At 50.3% G+C, this 17462-nt stretch overlaps 1 protein-coding gene across 1 annotated transcript; it reads right to left on the reverse strand.

The window, feature by feature from the left end:
* Positions 1-14931: 14931 nt before the first annotated feature.
* Positions 14932-17061, reverse strand: LOC142573010 (uncharacterized). Its single transcript, XM_075682500.1, has 2 exons — positions 16927-17061; positions 14932-15876 (listed from the first exon to the last, which is right to left on the reverse strand). Exons 1-2 carry the CDS (start codon positions 16959-16961, stop codon positions 15492-15494), a joined length of 420 nt encoding a protein of 139 aa, XP_075538615.1. The 5' UTR covers positions 16962-17061; the 3' UTR covers positions 14932-15491.
* Between the last annotated feature and the right edge of the window lie 401 nt (positions 17062-17462).

Here is a 17462-nt window from a genome sequence, read left to right on the forward strand (position 1 = left end):
ACGTACTGTGCACCTGTTTGTTAGCCTATGCACTTCTCTTTCTTTTTAATGTGGCTGTGCATCAGCTAGCTAGGTTGTCACTACATGAATGACGTTTGGGCCAAGCCCAACGCAATCAAGTAACATTACTTTGCTATAGCTCACTGACTGTGCAAGCTTCTTTTTTGTCTAGGGAAAAGAATAAAAAGAGAATGCATGCATAAATGATGTTGACAGCAGCAAACGGTCTCAAGGCAATCATCCTTGATTGTCGCCATTGCTGAGAGAGCAAGCATGCCTGTATTCACTTTGACCACAAGCTGTACATTGTTTAAATGCTGATAGAAGTATGGATAAATAGTGAAGGGGCAGCAGATTGGCCACCCAGGCCTTGTGGGGATGCGTGACTCTCACGCCTCCCCTGAGATCTAGTTTTCCCGCATGGCTCGTCTCCTGCAGGGCGGCTTCGCCCGCGGCGGTTGGAGTGGTACAAGCGCGGTGCGAGAGATGGCGCGAGCGTCGCGCCGCTGCGGGGTTACTCGGGCGTCGGGAGACAAGGCGCTCGGGCTGTTGGGTTCGAGACAGGAAGCGGGACGGCCGTGCCGCACGTGCAGCGACCCTCTTGCCCGGCGGGGACGTATCCCGCGTGCGCGCCGACCCATGCTTCTGCGAGACCGCCTCGCGTGGCCGCCCTCGAACGCGCCACGATTCGCGTGACCATACACGCGAACGACCAGGCCTTGGGATCCAGCATGGGGCGAACATATTCGCTCGCTTCCGGTCGCGGTGAGTCAGACTTCTAGATTTGTCGCGCGCCCATCGGCATGTTTTGTGGATAGCAATTCGGCTAGCAGGCACTGATCTATGAAAGGTGCAATAAATGCCCTTGTGATTATTTGCGCTACTGTACTGTCGTTCCTTTGTCCCAAGAGCACGGTGTGAGAGAGACCCCACATCTGGCTGCCCAACGTGGGACTCTTGGGGCATCGGACGATAGTTTTAACAGTTTGCTTCGTTCGAGACCTTTGTTTGAACCGAAGCGTAGGCCTAGCGTGAATTTTGATCGCTAGCGTCGGCGGCGTGCTTTCTTGAGCGAGGTGATGGTGGCGGTAGTGTGTTTGAACATGTCAGCATGCTAAGCCTTTTCGCAAGTGTTTTTTCTTAATGGCATTCGTCGGTACGAGAGCCACGTGGTCTGCATCCTGGGAGAGCGAGGCTGAGCGCCCGCAGAGCAGTGGCAAGCCTGAAGCGAGTGAGTACGGAAGCCTCGTGGGTGATCCGAATTTCTCATGTAAATAGCTTCTCCTATCTCTTTGACTCTGATGAAGTCGCGGCTCTGGGAGCCGGGTGGCCGCGGGCCACGGGTGCCACTACGGGCTGACTGGTATTGCGGCCTGGCACCGGGCGCTCCGACACCGTCTGGGACGGTGGGCGCCGTCAACTCGGATGCTGCGTGCACCGAGCGGAGTAGGACCACCTCACAGAGCTAACGTCTCGCGGCTGCCTGTTTTGCGCCCATTTTGGGTGTTGTTTTTGGATGCCGGTTGTTGTCAGGGTAGCGACGCTTTAGGCCTAAGGCTTTACGAAGCTGCCTGTCGCACGTGGAGGGACACAACCTGGTGGACCGTGGCGTTGAGGTGTTGCAATTCGCTTCCCTCATTCTATTTAGCCTCGCACGAACTGAAATTACTCGTTCGACTCAAGAAAGCGAGCTTCGTTCACGTGAACTTAGCATCTGAGTAGCTGCCCGATCTTTTGCTAGCCGAGTTGAACATCGTACCACGTGGGCGATGCGCATGCATAATTCATCTCCCTTGCACTACTTTAGTGTTTGCCGAGTGTGTTGAGTTTACGCAGCGTGATTGGAGTCACCCCTGGTTTGCCGTCACCTGCACATCGTCTGCTGCTGCCCCGGACTACGATCGAGCCACCCCGGGCGATGGTGATGCTGTGGCCAGTTCGGCGCAGCGACTTCGGCGGCCTCCTGCATCCAGCTCACAACCCTCGGCGGCGGACAAAAGAGCCGGCGGTCAGCGACAGCTACTGCGGCTCTCGCCAGCAGGGCGCGTCGGCGCGAGCGACGCTTGCTCGTACCGACTACTGCGTCGTCGTCTCCGGAGTCCTGGCCTGGAATCGTGCTGTCGAGTCGCAAAGCTGCCGCTGTGACCGGCGGACGCCAGCGGTGCACCCAAGGACAATGTCGGCTCGCATGTTATGGACAGCGTGCGGACATTTCTTCGGCGCGACCACTGTTTAATGTTCTACCTTGTTTGCGAAGCACAGTTTGATGTTAGACCGTGTCACATGTCTCGCCGGAATATGTAGTGATTTAAGGTTGGGGGGATGTGGGGATGCGTGACTCTCACGCCTCCCCTGAGATCTAGTTTTCCCGCATGGCTCGTCTCCTGCAGGGCGGCTTCGCCCGCGGCGGTTGGAGTGGTACAAGCGCGGTGCGAGAGATGGCGCGAGCGTCGCGCCGCTGCGGGGTTACTCGGGCGTCGGGAGACAAGGCGCTCGGGCTGTTGGGTTCGAGACAGGAAGCGGGACGGCCGTGCCGCACGTGCAGCGACCCTCTTGCCCGGCGGGGACGTATCCCGCGTGCGCGCCGACCCATGCTTCTGCGAGACCGCCTCGCGTGGCCGCCCTCGAACGCGCCACGATTCGCGTGACCATACACGCGAACGACCAGGCCTTGGGATCCAGCATGGGGCGAACATATTCGCTCGCTTCCGGTCGCGGTGAGTCAGACTTCTAGATTTGTCGCGCGCCCATCGGCATGTTTTGTGGATAGCAATTCGGCTAGCAGGCACTGATCTATGAAAGGTGCAATAAATGCCCTTGTGATTATTTGCGCTACTGTACTGTCGTTCCTTTGTCCCAAGAGCACGGTGTGAGAGAGACCCCACAGCCTTTATGCATGGGCATTGCTGCCTTGTGTGCGCTGTAAAGCTCTGTCATCTCTTAAGGCATGAATGACATAACACGACTTCTATTGGGAGGGACATTTTTAGCACCAACAAGAAATGTAAACATTAGGTGAATTCACGCCTATATGTGGTGTCTTTTCAGCAATATGAATTAATATTTGTTTTCATGCAAACATTCTTCTCTTGAAAACATATCTGACAAGCATCTCTGCCTGAAGAAGTAACTGTGATATGTACATATCACTTTTATGTATGTCATAATTGTAATCAATTGCTCAAGACGTACTGATGGCTAGTTGTTTAGTCATGACTTAACATGGCAGTGCACTTTGAAATGATGATGTAACATAGATTTAACAAATGCTAGCTCTGTGCGCCCCTGTGCGTTCATTCGGTGTGACATCATTGTTCAGAAGTGCAATGCCATATTACATCATGTAAGCAATTGTAGGCTCACTATTATCTTGACAGCTACTAAAGAGACCTCAGCAGCAAAGTGCAACTAAATCAACAAGCCACTGTTGATGATTCACATGCGTGCTCGGTGATGAAGTGACTTGTCAATCAACACAGCTGTATTCCGTGATAATAGAACATCTGTATAGGAGTATGTTAATAGATAATGCTGCGGTGCTTCAGTGTGCTACGCTGTTGCTGTGACAGATCCCTTGTTCATTGGCTTAGATACACCTGTGTGTTCGTGTATGCGTGTTCTTCCAAGCTGTTACGTACAGGGTCTGGCCCCATCCGTGAAAGGAATTCGCATTGGTTGGTGGCAGAAGACAGACCGAGTTTATTCTCTACAACGGATGCAGAAGAGAGCCGCATGTGTTCGAGGGGGCAAACTCTCGGTCCCTGTCTAGTGGCCGAGACGCTGAGGGTGATGGAGAATTCTTGGAACTCGACTCGGGGCGGCGTGGCTTCCTGTTTCGTCTGCACTGGTGCCTTATCCAGCCGAGGAGTGGTGGTGCATCGCTTGTACAAAACACTTGCCTCCCTTCTCAGATGGAGTCGCCGTAGTGATCCGGAGGGTGTCGTTCCCGCTGCGGGCATGACTCTACAGTTGTGTTTGGCACGGTCTCAGGGGCAGTGCCAATCTCTGGTTTGGTCACCGATGATTGCGAAGGCTCCAGCATTCCTGAGAGAGTGGCCTCTGACGACGTGGAGTTATCTGCTTTTATCCCAAGCATAAATGGGAGCGGGACACTGCTCGCGGTTAGCGTACAGCCCTTATCCTGTGTCGCCGAATCTTCTGTGGGGTGTCTCAAAATACCAGGCTTGATGTGGTCACATTGTCATCGCACTAACCTGTTGGGGCCTTTAATGAGCCACAATCTGTGGCCTAGCTTTTCCAAAACCGTTCCCTCTGTCCAGATCAGATTCCATCCGAAGTTTCAAAAGAAAACTGCTTGTCCTACAGCGAGTACTCTCGACTTTGTGTCCCTGTTGCAGTTGGTATGGATTTTGTTCGCTTTTGCTTGGGGCTGAATGCACGTGAGAGCTGTATGCAGCTCATGCCCAAACACAAGTGCAGCTGACATTTCACCTGTTGATGTGTAGATTGTGGTGTGTTGCTTTAGAAAAAGTGGGCCAGCCTACACGCGAATGTTTCGTCCTTGTTTTTGGCTAATGCTCGTTTTGTTTCAAAAGCCATCCTTTCTGCTTGGCCATTTGTTGTAGGATGGTACGGTGTGCTTGTTACATGGACCACCCCATTCTTCTTTAGGAAGCTCTCAACTTCTACTGAAACGAAGGATGGCCTGTTATGCCTGCCTGCCCAACAAAAGTACCTTCATGCACATGCCTTCATGACCACAATTATATGATGGTTTGCAGGTGCGAGTTTAAGAAGGTAGTTTCTTGCCTTTGTTGGAGTTTCCATCCGGAAGCCTCTAACAAGGCACCCTTCCTGCGCTGAAAGCTCAGTCTTCAGTTTCCGGCACGATGAAAACTGTTCTTTTGGCAGTTTATGAACTTCACCATTTGAAACAGCCTCCAGCACTTGGGACAGAACTGAGTCTTCTCGAGTCATTCGTGCTAGTTGACGCGGTGAAAGCTCGAAGCTGGGAATGGTAGCCAACATGAGCACGTCTCTTAGGGGATAAGGTTTATCTTGTGCCGGTAGTGGAAGTCAGCTTAGAGTGTCCGCATTTTGGTGCAGTAGGCCAGGCCTGTACAGCAACTTGTAATCGTACATTGCACCATTGCGTAATCCTTGATGAAAAGGCCCGGGGTACTTGCTTTGTTTCACTCACGATTACAATCAATGCCTGGTGATCTGTTATGGTCACATGCCGGCCAGCTATGTACTTATGAAAATGACTGATGCTGTAGATTACTGCTGCACTTTCTTTGTTGAGCTGGAAGTAGCTCTTTTCGGCACTTCCCAGTGTTCATGAACTGAATGCAATGGGCGCCTCTTGGCAAATAGCATCTTCCCGAGCGAGGACGGCATCAACGCCGTACGGCGATGCGTCCACAGACAAAAGAAGGGGATTCGTCCCGTCGTAGTGAGCGAGCACTGTAGATGCACGAATCATCTCCTTAAGTGCCTCGAAATTGGCTTGATCCTTGCTCTTCCACTTCCAGTGCGTGTTTTTCTCTAGGAGCCTATACAATTCCACCACGACCATTGCTCTGTTCTCCAAAACGCAGTCGTCAGATGAAATAAGGCCCAGAAAAGCCCTTAGGGATGTCTTGTCAGATGGTTTGGGTGCTTGAAGTATAGCCTCAAACTTTTTCTAGGTGTTGCAAACACCACTGCAAATCAATTCGATGTCTCAGAAACTAAACTGACGTAATTCCGAACCTGCACTTTCCTTTCTTGAGGCGTAAGCCTTTCTCAGTCTCGACAGAACCTGATTCAGACACTGTGCGTGCTCATTTGCACTATTCCTGTTGACAATGATGTCGTCAAGGGGAACACTCACACCTGGAATTCCAGGTATCTTTGTCTCCCTCACGCACTGGAAGATAGCTGGTGCAGTGGAAATTCAGAACGGGAGGCATTCCACCCTGAATAGTCGTTTTGTGGTGTTCACTGTGAGCAGTGCTGCTGTTTTTTCATCAACTTTCAGTTGTTGATATGCTTGATAAAGATCCAACATTGAGAAGAGGGTTCCACCATGCAGGTTTGCAAACGCTTCATCTATAGTTGGTAGCGGGTAAGATGCCTTCTTTGCTGCTGCATTAACAGTAACAGTTTTAACAGTACTCCTGTAGTCACCACAGACATTGAGTGTACCGTCGGTCTTCTGAACAAGTACCAATGGGGTTGCTCATTTGGTATGCTGCGTTGGTTTTAGGATGCCTTGGCGCTGTAGATGGCCAAGCTTATGTTCCATAAGCGCCTGCAGCGCCACTGAAATCGGACGAGCCTTGCAAAACATTGCTGTCACACCGTCTTCGAGTTCCAGGTGAACTAAAGGACCTGTATAGCTTCCAATGTCTTCCTTGAAGACATCTGGGTGTCATCCCACGACCTCTGTAATTTCTAGTGCTGGCTCTCCAACGTGGTTGATCCCCTTCACCTGAATTTGAAGTGCCAAAAGCCAATCTCTGCCTCGGAGGCTGCACCTGGTGCCCGTCATAACCAACAACGACAGCAGATAGTCCTTTGATCTCAACATCACATGAACTTGTGTGGAGCCCAGGACGTGTAATTGTTTACCTGACCATGTGCACAAATCGAGCGGCTCGCATGAAAGCCACGGAGTGTTTTTCTTCCACCTTCTGTAGTCCGTGTCTTCGCTTATCAGGGAGCATGCTGTACCTGTGTCCACCTCAGACTGGACTGGCTTTCCCTCCACTATCAAGTCCACAAGCAACTTTGGGCAGTGTGTACGTACACTATCTGTGTGCAGCTTGCAGCAGGATTTGCTGACAGGTGGTGGTTTGACACTGTGTGCCCATAGCTGTTAATTGTCGGAGCGTGGTTCCGTGTTTTTCTTTTTCTTTGAGATGCAGGCATGCTCGATGTGACCTTCCTTGGAGCAGAAACGGCACTCGGCTGTCTTGAATTTGCATGTTTCAGGGTCGTGCAAGCCGTCGCATCGATAGCAATTTCACGCTGACGTATGCTTGCCTCCTGGCTTGATTTGCGACGTCCTGTTAATTTCCTCCGAGTTTGCCACTCCCTTGATATCTCGCTGATGCCTTGACGCACTTCCCGCTGACAAGGCTAAGTCCACAGCGCATTGAAATGTCAGGCTTTTTCTGCGAACAGTGTCTGCGGAAGACGTTCGTCCCAGCAGACGCCGCGGACGAACTTGTCCCGCAGCATCACATCTTGGGGCGGCATAGTTGGGTTCGCCGCTGAAGCGGTCGTTTGGGTGTCAGGTGACGTCGTCGCTATTGTAGACGAAGGCAGCGCTCCGAAGTTGCAGTCGGCTGTCAACGTTCCGAGGGCCGCAGCTTAGCTGCTGATCGACTCGTCTGGCCGTTGGTCGGGTCTTTGAAACACGTACCGGCTCTAAAGCTCGGATGTCCTGGTGTCGAAGTACCGCCTAAGAAGTGTCACTAAATCATTTAAGTTGACTTCTGCCGGGATCTTCGGCGTATATCAGCGCGCACACGGTGTTCGAAAGTGTCGGCTCCACAAAGCGTGAGAAGTGCCCGCTTCTTCGCTGACGTCGCTCCCCACGAAGTAAAAGTCGAGGCGCTGGATCCACGATTCCCATGATTTGGCCGAGAAAGGCTCGACAGCGCCGTGCATTCGTCCTGTAGCCATGGCCTTAACTTTGAAAACTTATAGATCCGCTTCGCAACTCCTGCCTCATCGCCAGTGTTACGTACGGGGTCTGGCCCCATCCGTGAAAGGAGTGCGCATCGGTTGGTGGCAGAAAACAGACTGCGTTTATTTTCTCCAAAAGACGCAAGCGAGAGCTGCATGTGTTCGAGGAAGCAAACTCTCGGTCCCTGTCCGGTAGCCGAGACGCTGAGGGCGACGGAGGATTCTCAGAACTCGACTCGGGATGGGGTCGCTTCCCGTTTCTCCGCGCTGGTGCTTCGTCCAGCCGAGGAGCGATGGTGCGTCGCTTCTCCACAACACAAGCTTTCCCTAGCACAGCTACAAAAAGTGCGCCATCGCGCCGTATACAACCGAGCACATAGTGACGTATGTTGTCGCAACATTACGCGGTAGCAATAAATAAATAAAAAAGCGGCACAGGTAAGACGACTGCACAGTGTTCCAAAGGTGGGTCACCACGTCAATGCCACACATGCAGGACAGAATATGACAGTGCAAGAGTTGCGTTTTCACCATGACGCGAAAGCTTCAACCTGCATCGACAAAAATATGACAGTGTCGTCTGCTGTTGGCGATAGTTGCCGACTTCGAGCAGTGTTGCTCTGCGCACTGCCGAATGTTTGCCAGCTTTCAACAGACGTCGCGTTCCCAAACCGAAGTGCGGATGCAGGCGCATTCGAACCGCTCGAGCTAACTAATAAAAAAATAACTAATAACACAGCAAACGTAATAACAATATCCTGGCACGATGCGAAATATTGCTGGTCGCCAGCACACGAGGCTGCCAACTCGCTGATGCATGTTGCCAGTTGCTGGTTACCTATTTGGACAACCAGAGGGCGCATGCGAACGCGCCGCATCATGCGGTTTCAGCGTAAATGCAATTTTGTGACCGATCGCGACGACCGCCCGTTTTTCACGAACCGCATGCATGCGGTGCGGCGTGCGGCGATGGGCGGTTTGAGCGTAAATAACGCAAGCTGCTCCTGGGGCCGGACCAGCGACCGCGGAGACATCACGAAAGGCTGTGGGGCGGTGGCATCGACGACACAGGCGCTCTTTTGCCAGCCAATTTCGGTATCAAGGAGCGTTCCAAGGGGAACTAATTGTTCACGTAGCTCGCTCATGAACAGCGCTATTCAAAATTTTATTGTTGGGATAGGTAGTGTCGAGGACGGGTGCCAGAAGGAAATGATCACTTCCGAAATTGTGCTCCGAGTTTTTCCAATTCAGGTCTGTCACATTTTTGGGGAAGGTCAGCTCAGGGGAGGTGTCTGCGCACACGCTGTTACCCACCCATGTCAGACTACAAGGGTCCGTGTGTAGGGTGAGTCCTAGCTCGTGCGTGTCTTCCCATAGCTGCCTGCCTTTTGGATCTTGTTTAGCGTAACCCCATTTCCCGGTGCGCCGCATTAAAGTCACCGACTATTAGCAAGGGGTCAGTCCTGGCTGTCTGAATAGCTTTGCGAAAAAGGGCCCTGAATCTCACCTTTCCCTGCTGTGAAGTACTCTACAAGTTTAATAGGAACAAGCTTGGTTCCTCTTTTCGTCCCGTAAGAATTTCCAGTAGCACTGCCTCAATGTCTCTCGAGTTGATTTCGTGTTCGATTGCCGCAATATTACTATTAATCAACGTTGTGACGCGAGATTTCGCACCTCTGTCACCTGAAAAAGCTTGGTATCCCGAGAGTTGTGCTGCTTTGCCCGTCTTCTGCAGGGCTATAGCTAGCGGTTTCTCATCTAATAGCGTCAAGTATTGTCGCACTAACGCCCGCGACAGTTCCTCTGCCAAATTAATAACTCACTTGGCGCGCCTCTGGCCACGTTGGAACTGGTCAAGTTGTTCCTCCGCTTTTAGTTGCCATTCTCGGATGGCTACTAATTCTGCCCTTTGCTTTTGTACTTCGCCCGTAAGGGCTTGGATCTGGCTTTGAGTCTGCTGTATTGCTCCCATAATTTGGGCCATGAAAGAATCGAATTTAGCTTCGATTTCGGCTTCTAATATTTTCTTTAGTGCCACCAACGGATCAGCGTCTTCCCCTTTGCGTTTCATTGATTTAGCCGATTCGATAATCATCTTTTCCTCCTCCGGTGCCGCAGGCTGTATGGGAGTCGCAGCCTTAGGGGCCGGGCGGGTTGGTTTCGATACCAATTTTGGTTGCGCGTTGTGGGGGGAGGGGGACCTCGTACACGCCTGCAATTTTGGTATATGCAATTCTTGAGTAAGCTTATTAAAGGGACACTAAAGGTTACCAGAAAGTCAAGTTAAAGTGATAGAGCAATGCTCTAGAACGTCTAAGGCGTCAATATAATCGCAAACAGAGCTTTAGTAACCGAGAAATTGAGGTAAATGCATGACACGATTTGAGACCCCCCAGCGACATTCCGGTACTGGCCCGATGACGAAAGCACTCCTCATCATAATTTATGTCACTAGTACTCAACTACTCGTATCAAAAAGATAATTTCATTAGATTACAAGACGGAAGAAAATGCTACTTGTCTACTTCTATTCGATTCTAAGAAAAAATAACATTTTGACGTTACCCTTGAATAGCATGGGTGATCGAAAGGTTTCGTTTTCGCTCGACTCTGCGAGCTCGACTTTGCGCAGCGCGCTTTGGAGTTTCAGTTGTTTCTTTATCGCGCCGTGCTGCGGTGGTCCTGCTGGCTCGCGAAACTTGCATTTGGAACAAGCAGCGAGAATGCCACGTCCATGTGATGTCCTGGGATGCGCGAACGGTCCGCGGAACTTGGCCAAGGGCAGTTGCAGCGGCGAATTCAATGTTACTTATCACTGTGTGCCAACGACTGAACCTCTCTGTTCGAAGTGGTTAAGTGCCGTCCTCTGCCACAGCGCGCTGACAAAGAGCCGAGAAGTCACGTAGTTGCTCGCTGCACTTTCCTCCAGAGGATTACGAGTTCAACGCCGACTTACTGAAGTCGCGTGAAGTGCCTTTCAAAGCAGGCCGTCGTCGTAGTAGTACGCAACGACGCCGGCAGCGCGAGCCCTCAACAGCAGGTCACGTTCATCAGTGCTTAAATCGCTGAACTCGAGCCCAGCGTCGCGAGCTAATGTATCGTTGTCAGGGTCATCCATTGCAACGAGCGTCGAAGTTGGCGTCATAAAATAAAGAACCAGCTTATTGTCGTGGGCTTTCCCTTCCGCTTGCCAGCACAGTTATGGCACAGTTCCGCTTTCGCGCTACTGTCGGCTCTGTCTTGGCTCTGTTTCTGGCCGCGCGTTTGCGTTTTGTGCAGAAAAGCCGTAGCGCCGTCTGCGGGAGTCGTTTTACTCACCGACTGCGCAACGTCACTATGAGACCATGACGTCAATACTCCTCGATTGGAGGGCGGGTGATTTGAACTGCGCTAGAGGTAAGCGGACGCTTCAGAACGCATTTTCTCTTAAAATAAGTCTCTTCTTCGCACGAAACAAGCGTTTCGAGGCTTCCGGGATTGTATTTCAACAGTCCACGTTGACTTAATATTAACCTTTAGTGTCCCTTTCATGACCTCTTTAAGCTCCCCAACCTCTTTCCGTAATTTATCGATCTCCTCATCCATCTTATCTTTTACGTGGGGAATCCCACTGCCAAAGCTTACATTGCTTCGGTCCCTGCTCTGATTCTGTAGTCCATGGGCGCGTCGGGTCTCTGGAGCTCGATCTCCCCTTTTGTCTGGATCCGGAGCGCCCCCTGGTGCGGGAGCGCGAATGGCCATGCTGCTGGTGCCCTCCGATGGTCTTCTCCAGCCTCGGAAAGGAGTCAGTTCTGACGCGAAAGTCCTCGTTTCCGCGCCTGACCTTGGGTCGACCCCGGGGATTCACCTCGGCAGTCGCTCCGGCTTGCTGCTGCTGCTTCTGAAATTGCTGCTCTAGCATGTTGATCTTTCGTTCCCACGGCCTCTTCACCTCGTAAGGAACACGGTAGAGTTCTCTACATTTTCTGTCACCGAGCGGGTGTCCTTTCCCGCACAGTTGGCACTTGGGTTCACATAAATGGTCTTGTGGTGGTTGCTCCATGCCACAGCCACGACATTTTACATTTGCGGGGTCCGGGCAGACGTCCTAGCGCTGTCCGAGCCGCCCACAGACGTTACAAACTTCGTTCTTCTTGCGGTAGATTACGCAGCGTTGCGCCATGGGCGTGAGTCGCACCCACCGCGGCCTTCTTTGTCTTCGAGCAGTATTAAAACTGTCCTCGACGTTCTTCCGAGTCGTCGCACTTCCAGGAACGGAGGATTCCCGTAAATTTGCAGCCTTTTTAAGATATCTGCGCCCGAGAAGGACTAATGGACTTCATGCACAATGCTTCAATTCTTCCAGGTCGATCTCCGTACCTTCTACGGTCTCCGTCATAGTCTCCGAGCTGAGCCTCCGCCGCCGCCGGTGGCTTCTCGCCGCTATGTCGAACCTTAAGGCGCGTTTATAGTCCGACGTGCTCGGCGCGCGCGCAAGCGTCCCTCGCGGTCTGTTACGTTACGCCGGTTACGCAACGCCGAACAAATCCGATCCCTCTTCGGAGCATGCGCAGAAGGATCGCAGACATGCGCGCCGCTCGCCGACCCGCGGGTCGTCGGCATTCCGTTCGCGCCTGTTTCTTTGCAGCCTCATCCGTTTCGCTCCATCACGGCATCGCGGCTACTACGAACCATGGCTAGGATTTTATCTGCGCGACAGAAACTTTCTCTCGCGTTATTAATGCACCGTCTGCGGCGAAAGCGCAGGCGCTCGATGTATGTGCGAGAGATTTTCGCTGAGCGGAAAAGCACAGGCAAGTACCACCAGCTTGTGCAAGAACTACGACAAAAGGACCCAGAGTACCATCTCAAGTACTTCAGGTAAATAGACTTCGCATAAAGGGTGCGTTTTATTCTTGGGTAGATTTTATCTTGCTGTGAAGTGTGTGAGCAGATGTTTTTATTTCTATAAAAATGCACGAAGGAAAGTGAAACCTTGTATTATGCTTTGTAGGGCCGAATGCTTTCACACTCCGTGACGCTGCTTCGGCAACAATTTTTAAAATATGGCTTTACTGTATGTAACCTGTCGCAATGGCACTAGGTGTTGCTTTGAACATGCTTAGTGCATGCTTTAAAACCGTTATGACCAACGACTTCCCGCACAGGATGACCAAGGCCTCTTTTGATAAACTCCTGAGCCTTGTCCACGACCGCATCCGTCGAACCACAAGAACCCAATCAGCCCAGGAGAAAGGCTGGCAGTCACGCTGCGGTAAATATTGTGACTTTTAGTTATGTTCCGTAGCCTATTTACCGATATCCACTTGTTTTTATCTGTCACAGCGCTCTACCTAAGAGGTTACCATCTGTTTCTCGCTGTGAATTGTATTTCCTATTTTTCCCCATGAAAGTGAGCACATAACCTCCGGATAAGGTTTAGAAAATTTTCATTCCTTCGATCGATCTAGTCTTTATGCAGCGCAATAGCAGGGAAAACGATTGTGTGTCGTTTAACCACTTCTTGCGCTGGTCTTTCCAAACGCACATTTCTTTCCACATGCATGCCGCGCATTTCAGTCAACGTCCCCGTGAAATAACATCACGTCACAAATGACTGAATGCTTGAACGTAGCTGAAGACAGCTGTGGTGACCCCCCTCCTCCCCTCTAGCTTGACTCTATATTAACAGTTCTTTTCAACTGAGTGGCACTTTACGTACGTGTTACCCGAGTCCCAAGAATTCCGTTTCTGGAAATGAACAGCAATGTTGCATTATAATTAAATATTTCTGTTTCTACCTTTCACAGGTTTCTGGCAACTGGCGGTTCTATGATCAACATTGCTATGAGCTACCGCATGCATGTAAGCACGGTCTCCGGCATTCTGAGAGAGGCCCTGCCTGCCATTTGGGACTGCCTTTCCCCACTTGTGCTGCGAGAGCCGACCTCAGAAGAATGGGAGCTCATCAGAGAGGGGTTCGACAAGAAATGGGACTTTCCCAATGCTGTCGGGTGCATAGATGGCAAACACTTCGCAATTACGTGCCCTGACGAGAGTGGTTCGGAGTATTATAATTACAAGGGGTTTTATTCATTACTGATGCTGGCAGTTGTCGACGCGAACTACCGCTTTATACTGGTAGATATTGGTGCCAAGGGCAGACTCTCTGACGGCTCTTTCTTTCAAAAAAGCCCGATCAGAAAGAGCTTTGAAGACAACACACTTAACTTGCCTTCGGGTTACAACGGGTGACCATTGTGCATCGTCGGAGACGCAGCATTTCCGCTGCGGCCTTACTTAATGCGCCCTTACCCCGACAGACAACTGAATGACGCGAAAAGAGTGTTTAACTATAGGCTCTCAAGGGCACGCCGTTGCGTTGAGAACGCGTTTGGAATTTTGGTTTCCCGGTGGTGCTGCTTCCTGGGAAGTGTTAGCGGTCACGTGGAATTGCTAACGAACATGGTTAGTGCGGCGGTGTGCATACATAATTTTCTGCTGTTTGACAATGCCTATTGCCCTAATGATTATGCTGATAGGGTCAGTGGCGACAGAGTGCAAAAAGGCGGTTGGAGGCAGAGTATAGCGTACATAAACCAGCAGAGTACTGGCAATGGCAGCCTCTCAGCTTCAGATGCCATGAGAATTCGAGACGCCATTGCAGAGTACTTCATGTCCCCAAGGGGTTCTTTGCCATGGCAACTGAGGGTAGTCAGGCGATGCTAATGCACAGCATGAAGTTGTTGCCTATAAACTGCGTTCTTTTCCATGCAAAGCAAGCAAAAATCACACATCAGCTCAAAATGTGAAACTTCATTTATCAATCTCGTGATCGGTCAGTTCAGGAGTTATACATGGTTTGCACCAGTGACATATAACACGCGTGTTGCGACGGTTCTTGTAACATTTGTGTTCCTGCTTCTAGTACAGGCATACCACATAAAGTTGTGTGCTTGTTTCATGTACCATGTTATTGAACTGTTTTCGTATATAACGTTTAGTTTGAACACATCAAAGTGTGTAGGATTATATTGCGGAAGGCATTTGACATATAAATCAACATGTGCTCTGTGAGTAAACATATGGTGGAATTTCAGCAGGGGGCCTCTTTTCCTTTTTGTCTGCCATCAATAGAAGTCTCAAAGCACGAGTATAAAGATGTGCTATTTGGTCTCGGTGATTCGAAAGAATTTTCCAGCGTAAAATTAGACAGTGTGTAGGAAACAAACACAAGCAGGACAAACACAGGACTCGGCTTTCTGCTGCGTGTGTCCCTTTCCTATGTGCTGTCTAATTCTGCGCTGAAAAAAAAAATGCTTTCAAGTTACCAGGATATCACACACACCTTGCATTGCAAAGAAATGAAGCGGTGAAAGAGGCAGGAGACTACTAACTACATTGAAACTTGCAATACTTGCAGTGAAACAAGTCAACAGTCAAACAACAAATATATCACAGTTATGCAGCTGACTAAAACAATCGAAACATGAACACAATGATATCAGGAAACTGCACTGCATGGCAGGAAATGAAAAAAAAAGAAGGGACTGCAATGTCCTTCAGGTTACCAAAAGAAACAAAGCGCATTGCACCTTGCATTGCGAAGAAATGAAGCGGTGAAAGAGGCAGGAGACTACTAACTACATTGAAACTTGCAATACTCACAGTGAAACAGGTCAATAGTCAAACAACAAATATATCACAGCTCTGCAGCTGACTAAAACAATACGAACATGAACACAATGATATCAGGAAACTGCACTGCATGGCAGGAAATGCAAAAAAAAGGAACTGCAATGTTATTCAGGTTATCAAAAGAAACAAAGCGCAAATAATGTATTTGCTGTCACCTACGCTTCAAAAAGTATAACTTAATATTCTGCCTCATACTGGTCAAATTCTGCTAAGAGTTCCATTATTTTAACCTTAAAGCGAGAGGCAATTCTCGTTGGCATCCTGTCAAGGCTCATGGCAATAGACTGCCCGAAAGCCTCGTTTTCTGTGGCGTGTTTGCCGAGCTGTGAAAGGAGCTGCTCCTCGAAGTAGTCGCAACTCCTTCCTTTCTTTGACGGTTTTGATGGTGGCTTGCTCACTGTGACTGGCAGGTTGACCAGGACTAGCTGCTGCAGGCTCCGAGTCATCAGCATTGGCGATGGTGCTGACGAGTTGCCTTGTATTGCGTTAAAGATTTCTTCTGCTGTTGAGCCGCTGTCATCACCTCTTGGCACGGCACCTGAGCCCACGTTGCAGGTAGTCCTGAAAAAAACAGGTTCGACTCTAGTTAGTTCAGTTTTCTCGTTTCCTTTTTTTATTTTACTGCAAAAATAGTGCCAATGTCTGTCGAGTGGAACAGCGTTACACACAGAGATGAAGACGAAAGTAAGACAAACACATGAGATCTAACTACAACTGATGTATGCAATTCAGTTTGAATTCAGGGCCCACGCAATTGTCTTGCCTTCGTTTTCGTGCCTGTGGGTAGCGCTATTTCAATACGCAGAATGCTGAACGAACTGTCCCAATTGTCCACGTTAGTAACAGTTTCACAAAGCGAAAATGCTGGTGTTGTGAAACTTCGGTGAGTAAAGCCTTCCAGAAGCAGGAGCCACCACCCCGACTGATATCCTGACCCTTTGCAACCTTCCACCCACCCTCAGCGCTAACAGCAAGGCCGCAAGCCGAACAACCAAGCAACCAAAAGCCAATGCACATTTCATGTTAGCCCAAAACGAAGTCTACGCCAATTCCAAGAATGCAGCTGAGCCGAACTCATGAAACCAAACATGCAAAAATACACAACACCAAAGCACAATCGGAAGCATGAGGATTCACAGAATTTTCGCACCACATGTCGGACCGTCCGGCAAGTTTATTTGATGGCATGTTCGGCATTACTCTATCTTTTGAAAGCTGGCAAAACGTTCATCTGATTTTACTGCGGATTCGGTCCCCTCATCTGAGTGCTGCATAAAAGCTGTGAAACATTCCGAAATGACGAGCAATTGCTGACAGACTTCTCCAGGGTCTTCTCCCGAAGCCATGCTGTTAAACGCGATACAGCGCAGCAGTTCATAGGCAGTTACGTGAAACAAAAGAAAAAGCAAAAAAAAAACGGATTCTAAATCCTCCAGCACGGACGGCGAAAGTCACGGTACAAAAACAAGTTAACGAAGGAGGCTCAGTGCACAACATGTGCGTGAACGTAGCACCCAATTCATGCCGTACAACGACACGCTTCATGCGCGTACCTCCACGTATCTGAAGCAGCGAAAGAAAACATTCCCAAACAAAGAGAAAACAACTCACTTTCTGGGACGACCACAGTTCTTGTAGAAGCTCATTGCATCGGCAAACTCCCATGTCCGCCTCGCGACGTAGGCGCTGCCGCTCCTCGTTGCGAGCTCGATTGCTTTGAGTTCGCGGGTAAAGCGATCTCGGAGCTTCTTCAACTACAAACGGAAAGGAGGGACAAAAAATATCGATCAAACAGTACGGTGCATGCAGCAAGTGGCATGCTTCGGCCGAGAAACGTGCAAATGAAGCCGAGCACAACTCACCTGTAGAGAGACCGCTGCTCTGCCGTATCTGTTCCCACGCGTTCTCTTTGCGCCGTTGGTCCCTGAAATCGAGTCGCCTAGTGTCGTACACACAGGGGTGTTGTTTTATGGCTTCGATAAATCTCTCCACCACGCTATCCGATGCAAGTTCAACGTTTGAGCCGCTGGCGCCACTCATGTTGCTCGCACAGGCATCCGCCATTTTCCTTCGCGCGATGCATTGTGGGTCGACGCGGTCGGCGGCGCGCGAATGGAGCAGGAGCCAAATCTGCGCCGGGCACGTCG

Source organism: Dermacentor variabilis, chromosome 2, assembly GCF_050947875.1.
Source record: "Dermacentor variabilis isolate Ectoservices chromosome 2, ASM5094787v1, whole genome shotgun sequence".
Classification (NCBI taxonomy): domain Eukaryota; kingdom Metazoa; phylum Arthropoda; class Arachnida; order Ixodida; family Ixodidae; genus Dermacentor; species Dermacentor variabilis.

Excerpts from the sequence above, each read along its gene's own strand:
- LOC142573010 (XM_075682500.1), bottom strand. The coding sequence starts at position 16,961 with ATGAGCTTCTACAAGAACTGTGGTCGTCCCAGAAA. Across the intron at positions 15,877-16,926 it reads AACTGTGGTCGTCCCAGAAA|GACTACCTGCAACGTGGGCT; the intron begins GTGAGTTGTTTT and ends TGTTTTTTTCAG.